The following is a 7,003-nucleotide window of genomic DNA, read 5'->3' as shown; positions in this document are numbered from 1 at the left end:
GTTATGCGCCACGCTAAGTGCGTAAACCATAAAATAAGCGCACATCTAGCAACTACTCCATGTTTTCTCCGTAATTATTAAATATCCAATATTTTCCCACCAGAAACAGCTATTTTAGCACTAAAACCGCAACAGAACTGGCGAAACAGCTGATTATCGGCATGTTCAGACCTGCCTTGGCGCGCAAACAAAAAAAGGCAACTACGACAAGGAAAGTGGTTTTTGTAAATATAGCACGGACGGACACAAAATGCCGGAGAGCTTAATCGCCGGCATCCCGGTGCACTTCCCCTTCGAGCCGTACCCGGTGCAGCGGGCGTATATGGAGAAGGTGATCCAGTGCCTGCGCGACGGCACCAACGGCGTGCTCGAGTCGCCCACTGGCACCGGCAAGACGCTGAGCCTGCTCTGCTCCTCCCTGGCCTGGATCCGCACCCGGCAATCCGAGCACCAGCAGCAGATGCTCAAGCTGGATAAGGGTGACGCGGGAGCAGGAGCAGGCGTTGAGCTCTCGGATCTGGCGAGGACCGTGGGCAAGATTAACAATTGGGGCGTGCCAAAGGTGATCTACGCCTCACGAACGCACTCTCAACTGACGCAGGCGATGCGGGAGCTGAAGCGGACGGCGTACGCCAACATGCGGTCCGTCGTGCTGGGCTCCCGCGACCAGTTGTGCATCCATCCGGATGTGATGCGCGAGCAGGGCAACTCAAACAAGACGAACATGTGCAAGCTGAGGGTCCACTCCAAGACCTGCACGTTCCAGCTGCGCGTCGAGTCTAAGAAGGATCATCCGGACTTTCGCGGTCCGAGCATCATGGACATTGAGGATCTGGTGAAGGTCGGTCAGCGCCTCAAGATGTGTCCGTACTTCGCCTCCAAGGAGCTGGTGGCCCAGGCGGACATCACCTTTATGCCGTATAACTACCTGCTGGATCCCAAGGCGCGAAAGGCCAACAAGATCGAGCTGGGCAACACGATTGTCATCCTCGACGAGGCCCACAACATCGAGAAGATCTGCGAGGAGTCCGCCTCTGTACAGATCCGCTCCTCGGACGTGGCCATGGCCATTGAGGACATCACGCACGTCATGAAAATCTTCACCAGTGGCGAGTCGCAGGATATGGGCGGCGATGAGCCCAAGGACTTCACGCTGGACGATCTGACGCTGCTCAAGGAGATGCTGCTGGAGCTGGAGAAGGCCATCGATGCCGTGGTGGTGGACAACATAGCCGAAGGCACCACCTACCCAGCCACCATGATGTACGAGCTGCTGGGCAAGGCGAATGTGAGTGGCAGCGTCTCCTTGTTCCTCCTTCCCCTCCTCTTACCAGCTCCCTTCCCCAGTTCAGCTACGGCAATGTGGCCACCATTGTGTCGCTGCTGGACAAGCTCGTGCAGTATCTGATGGTGGCCTCGCAGCAGATGAGCATCAGGAAGGGCGGCACCTTCAGCCTGCTCAGCGACCTCCTGACCATTGTCTTTGCCAACAAGGAGGATGTAATGAGCAAGGTGTACGCCAGCTTCAAGGTTCATGTCCAGCTAGAGGAGACCAAGCAGCAGGGCAAGCCCGGAAACAAACCACAGCCGGGGGGCTGGCTCAGCAAAGGCACACTGACCACCACCAGCACTGCCAAGCAGGCCAAGATTGTCAATTTCTGGTGCTTCAATCCTGGCTTCGGCATGGAGCAGCTGCTCAATACCCAAGTGCGCAGCGTGATCCTCACCAGCGGCACACTGGCGCCGCTCAAGCCGCTGATAGCCGAGCTGGCGATTCCGGTGGCGCAGCATCTCGAGAATCCGCACATAGTGGATCAGTCTCAGGTGTATGTAAAGATCATAGGCACCGGTCCCGATCGCCAGCAGCTCATATCAAACTACACAAATCGGTAGGTTTCCAGAGTCCCTTCTTCGCTTGACAAATCCAAATCCGGTGTCTATTTCCAGGGACAATCCCAAGTACATCAGCTCCCTGGGCCAGACCATTTTGAATGTGTCCCGCATCGTGCCCGACGGCCTGCTGGTCTTCTTCCCCTCGTACCCCATGCTCAACAAGTGCGTGGACTCGTGGCAGGCGAGTGGCCTGTGGGCGGACATCGCGGCCAAGAAACCCATCTTTCTGGAGCCGCGGGGCAAAGATCAGTTCACTAGCACCATGGAGGAGTTCTATCAGGCCATACGCGACTCCAAGGGCGCCGTCTTCATGGCCGTTTGTCGCGGCAAGGTGTCCGAGGGTCTGGACTTTGCCGACCGCAACGGACGGGCGGTCATCATCACAGGGCTGCCCTTTCCGCCGCTAAAGGACCCCAAGGTGATACTGAAGCGACGCTACCTGGAGGCGAATCGGACGCGAGAAAACCAGCTCTTGAGCGGGCAGGAGTGGTATAATCTGGATGCCACTCGGGCCGTCAACCAGGCCATTGGGAGAGTGATCCGTCATCGGAACGACTATGGGGCCATTTTGCTGTGCGATTCCCGCTTCAAAGACGCCTCTCAGGTGCAGCAGCTGTCCAAGTGGATTCGTGGTCACCTGGGCGATCGGCCGCAGTGTTCGCCCTTTGGTCCCATTGTCCGTGAGCTGCGTCAGTTCTTTAGGAATGCCGAGGCCACAGTGAGTATGGGGGATATCCTTTTATTTTCCTTCCTCTTTAGCTTTTCCTTTTCCCCTCCAAAAACCCAGATGAAGCAGCCAGATGAACGGGAGTCGGAGCCGCCTTTGCAGACGGTTTGCAAGCCGGAAGAGGAGGCGCCCCTTTCGGCCATTATTCCCAAGATCAAGCGAGAGCCGGGCTCCAGTTTCTCCTTTAAGGCGGCCAACGAGACGGCAATGTGTGTATTTCGGGGGAAAAAAGGGAGAACTACATGCTAACTTGGGTTACTTGGGGTTTGTCTTTCTTGCAGGAAAGTGGAGATGGCCAATTCCATCAAGACATGGACACCCGACGACTATGCCCAGGCAGTTGGGCATAAGTTGGGGACATCGGGAGCAGCCATACCTAATGCCATGGACTTTATGAGCCGCCTCGACTCGAATGTCTCGGTGAGTGTTGGGTGTTGGTTTATTTGTCTTTTATTTATGTTTTGCCCTGGCCAGAGTATTGACTTCAATTGCTGCTCGGAGGGCAGCAGCAGCAGCGGCAAAAGTGGCCTGGTGAAGATCCACAAGCGAGAACGTAGCTCACCCACGCAACCGGAGACGGAGGGCAGTACTTCCCAGGCTTCGAAGAAGCGCTACAAGCTGGTGGAGAACATCAAGGTCAAGTCAGAGCCCAAGCCGCCTCTTAGTTCTCCAGTGAAGGTGGCACCCGAGGATAGAGCGGTGTTTTTGCGGGAGGTGCGCAGTCGCGTTAGCCAGGATCAGTTCCGGGACTTTGGCAAGGCTCTGCTTGAATACAAGAACGGCAGCGACGAGAGCTTCGAGCGGCTGATGCGGGTGCTCCTGGAGGTGCTTGGGGGTCCACAGCTGCGCTATCTGTTCCTTGGGATGCGGCGCTTTCTCAAGAACGAGCACAAGGCCGGCTTCGATCGCCATTTGGCCAAGTTAGAGCCCTGCTAAGTCTATTCCTATATATTTTTATTTTCTATGTACTGTTTTTCTTTTTAAATATACAAAAAAGTAATATTCCTAAGGCCATAGGCTAAGTATATTGATTTTTTTTGTAAGCCGAACATTCATTTTGTGCTAAAAAATTTATAAGAATGTTTTATTTAAGGAAAAAATACATGTTTTTGATGTTAAAAGATAACAATTTGTTTTTTATTTCGCAATTATTGTATTTGGGACTTCATTTACGGATTAACACAATTCATTTAATTTTTATTTTATAATTATACTTTCAATTGTGTAATTATAATTTATTTAATTTTTTATTTCATTTAATTTATTATTAATTATTATTTTTTATTTTAATAATTTTCCTTTTTGTAGTATTTCATTTTGTAATTATTCACTCTATAATTAATTTAATTTTTTATATTATTTAATTTAATTTTATTAATTATTATTTTTTATTTTAATAATTTTTCTTATTTTTTTATTATTTTATTTTGTAATTATACCCTCATCTGTTATTAATGTGTAATATTTATTTAATTATTTTTATTGTTTAATTATTTATTATTGTTTTGAGGAACCCTTTAAATTCGATCGGGAATTTCAAATCCTTTTTTAAGAGGTTTTTTTTTAAATTTAATTATTGTTTTATTTATATTTATATTTTAAGTAATAACAAAAAGATTTTTTTTTAATATTAATAATTATCCCTTTTGTACTTTTTTATTTTATAATTAAGAGGCCTTTTCTTTAAATTATACTTTTATAAATTATTTTTGGGCTACTTTATATTTTTTATAAATAGGTTTTTCCGTTGGCCAACTTGCCAGGTTTTTCTTGTTGCCAAGCCAAGCCAATCTGACGACAAGCGTTGGCCAGAGCGCGCCGCATCCAATAAGTTCATTGCCAAACTGGGAGCCGAGTCCGTCTCCCGAGCAAGCCGAGTAACGCCCGTAAGCAGCCCGAATGGCGACGAGCTGCTGCTGATGTTGCTGCTGCTGCGACTCGCACTCGCGTGGCAACAATCGTCCAGGACACACACGGTCCTCGCAGCAGCAGCAGCTGCTGGGAACGCTCAGAAGCTGACAAGCCAATAGCTTGAAGGTGTAGCCATAGCTTTAGCCCCAAGAGCCGCCGCCTGTCACGCTTCCCAGCTCCCGCTCCAGGTTCCCCCGCTCGTTGCCCATCTAATTTCCGCCGTAAGTTGATTGCATTGCAACAAGTAACCCAACCACCACCCACCACCTACCCGAGCCGACCTTGGCCTAGTTACGGCTACTGACTACTGGGGGGTCACTTGCCTTAATTGCATTTCGTCGTCATTGCAGCAGAGGACAGCACATGGTCGAGGAGATTGGTTGCCAGCGACAGACGGGCCTTGTGGTCGCCATGCCCAGCCAGGTGGCAACGAGCAGCGGAGCACCAGCAGCCGCAGCAGGCATTCAACATCACCAGCAGCAGCACCAACAGCAGCAGCAGCAGCAGCAACTTCAGCAACAGCAACAGCAGCAGCAACTCCAGCAACAGCAGCAGCACCACCAGCAACTCCCTGGCCACATGAGCATGCTCAGCATGAAGGGTGGAGGCGGAGGAGGTGGCGCTGGTGGACGCTACTTGTGGACGGACAGGGAGCTGCTTATGCACTTGCAGAACTACACACCGCTGATCCTGCTCATCGATTTCGTGGAGAAGACCCGCACCAAGCGCTTCTACGAGAGCTCCGAGCGTTACGAGATCCTCATGCTGGTCTTCATCATGCGCAAGGGGGCGCCGTTCTGTGAGAACAAGCGATTTCCGGCCGAATACTGGGTGAATCTATCGGTGGGACCCATAGCCGAGGCCTTTGACCGGCTGCAGGCGGCCATCGATATACCAGATCCCCAGCTGCCGATCCACATGAGCGTCACGGATTTGACCAGCTGGAAGCAGATGTTTGATGTGGCAATGCTGGACATACGGCGATTCGCCTACTACACCGATCCCATGCAGCTGGCCGATGCAGGGGTGTACAACAGGATCACCTTTGAGCAGCGATTCGGGATGCAGTGGCAGGAGTAGGCCAGATAGAAGATATATATCCACAGAGTTTCTTGTTGCGTTAGAGAGAATCGCCCATCAGACGACTGTGCCTTTCCGCCGCCGCCATCACGACTCCTCCTCCTCCTCGCATGTGTATCTGTAGGACCCGCAAAATGCTTTAATGGACAAAATAAACGTTAGTTACTGGTTCTGTCACTCGTTTTGGTCCTTGTTTGCTCTCTTTTACTCTACACTCGCGCCGTTACATACATATATACACTATAACTACAGCTAAGTCTCTAGGGACGAGATCATGGTCATCCTACGGCTGCCGCTTGGGCAGCTGGTCGCGGTCAAAGATGCCCAGCAGCTTGCCGCGAGTCATCTCCTTGGCCTCGCGCAGTCCCAGCTGGTAGATCTCGTCTTGCAGCGACTTGATCTTCTCCACCAGCTGATCGGGCTCCAGCTGGGAGAGCTCTGAGTGAAATATAAGAGGTAATTAAAATGATTCCCAAGGCAAGGAGAAGGATTCTACTCACGATTCATGTGGGCTATGTCCTCGGCGGTCAGATTGTTGCTACGATCCATGGTGGGTGTGTAGATGGGCGTGTCGCTCATGGTAAGGAACTCCTCCATTCCGGGGACTTGAAACGAGAAAGAACGTTAAACATGGCGCCAAATTGCAAAAAGTGGTCACGTTTTCTACACTCACATCGCTCCGGCCACTGGATGGGTGAGGCGCGCAGCGTCTCCTGCGAGATGAGCTCGTCCTCGTGCATTCCAAGGACTTCCTTGTTATCCTCCGGCGTCTTTGTGACTGGAATCAACATCTTGCTGGCGGCCAACACATCAGAATCAACGGCCGCCGCGGCGGCAGCATCCTCGTCCATTTTCTGTATGGTTTCTATGGGCAAAAAATGCGTTTTCCAAGTGCGGTTTTCGGGTATTCGTTGTCCACGTACCTGGTGCAAAAGCCTCCACTCCTGATTCCTTCTTGTCCATTCTTTTAAACGAGAACAAAACCGAAACAATACGAAAAACTCAATTTTTACAAATTTCGAGACCAAACAGCGGGGATGCCACTCTTTTGCGAAAACCTATCGCCCGGAACTATCGATAGGCCAGTGCTGAAAAACGGTAGAAATAACTATTATTTGAAGAACAGAGCGCTGTATCTAGGCGCTTTTACTTTTGTAAGCAACATGCAGAATTAAAATGTATATGTTTTATCAAAAATTTTGCGAGAAATACTGGTTACAGCGGCAGAACCTTCTTAGCGCCATCTACGCTACTATAGTTAGCTCGCTCTAACACATTGGCGAGTCGTTAGAAGCACGTAAACTATGGCAACCCTATCCAGCTCTCTCACTCGCACACTGTCCGCTGCTCCGATGATTGCCTATCGATATGCGCAGAATCGACACAACTTGC

The 7,003-nt window shown here is 50.5% G+C and overlaps 3 protein-coding genes across 5 annotated transcripts; 2 read left to right on the top strand and 1 right to left on the bottom strand.

Moving 5' to 3' along the window:
* Nucleotides 1-158: 158 nt before the first annotated feature.
* On the top strand, nt 159-3,634 carry Rtel1 (Regulator of telomere elongation helicase 1). The gene is made up of 6 exons (XM_017179883.3): nt 159-1,288; nt 1,348-1,889; nt 1,948-2,611; nt 2,681-2,829; nt 2,902-3,040; nt 3,095-3,634. The coding sequence occupies exons 1-6, from the start codon at nt 251-253 to the stop codon at nt 3,554-3,556; spliced, it is 2,994 nt and encodes a 997-aa protein (XP_017035372.1). The 5' UTR covers nt 159-250; the 3' UTR covers nt 3,557-3,634.
* Nucleotides 3,635-4,378: 744 nt separating this feature from the next.
* Nucleotides 4,379-5,786, top strand: LOC108083866 (uncharacterized). 3 transcript variants are annotated; one of them, XM_070288136.1, is made up of 2 exons: nt 4,379-4,657; nt 4,882-5,786. In XM_070288136.1, the coding sequence occupies exon 2, from the start codon at nt 4,895-4,897 to the stop codon at nt 5,609-5,611; it is 717 nt and encodes a 238-aa protein (XP_070144237.1). In that variant the 5' UTR covers nt 4,379-4,657; nt 4,882-4,894; the 3' UTR covers nt 5,612-5,786. The 3 variants fall into 3 exon arrangements, with proteins under 3 accessions (XP_070144237.1, XP_017035343.1, XP_017035342.1); XM_017179854.2 differs by having other exon boundaries at nt 4,379-4,752; nt 4,885-5,786; XM_017179853.2 differs by having other exon boundaries at nt 4,380-4,752.
* On the bottom strand, nt 5,774-6,691 carry lin-52 (DREAM core complex component lin-52). Its single transcript, XM_017179856.2, has 4 exons — nt 6,535-6,691; nt 6,285-6,476; nt 6,112-6,216; nt 5,774-6,049 (listed from the first exon to the last, which is right to left on the bottom strand). Exons 1-4 carry the CDS (start codon nt 6,572-6,574, stop codon nt 5,895-5,897), a joined length of 492 nt encoding a protein of 163 aa, XP_017035345.1. The 5' UTR covers nt 6,575-6,691; the 3' UTR covers nt 5,774-5,894.
* Nucleotides 6,692-7,003: the final 312 nt, after the last annotated feature.

Source organism: Drosophila kikkawai, chromosome X (genome assembly GCF_030179895.1).
Source record: "Drosophila kikkawai strain 14028-0561.14 chromosome X, DkikHiC1v2, whole genome shotgun sequence".
NCBI classification, from domain to species: Eukaryota; Metazoa; Arthropoda; class Insecta; order Diptera; family Drosophilidae; genus Drosophila; species Drosophila kikkawai.
The sequence above is the reverse complement of the archived record's forward strand: the minus strand, read 5'-3'. Positions and strand labels throughout refer to the sequence as shown.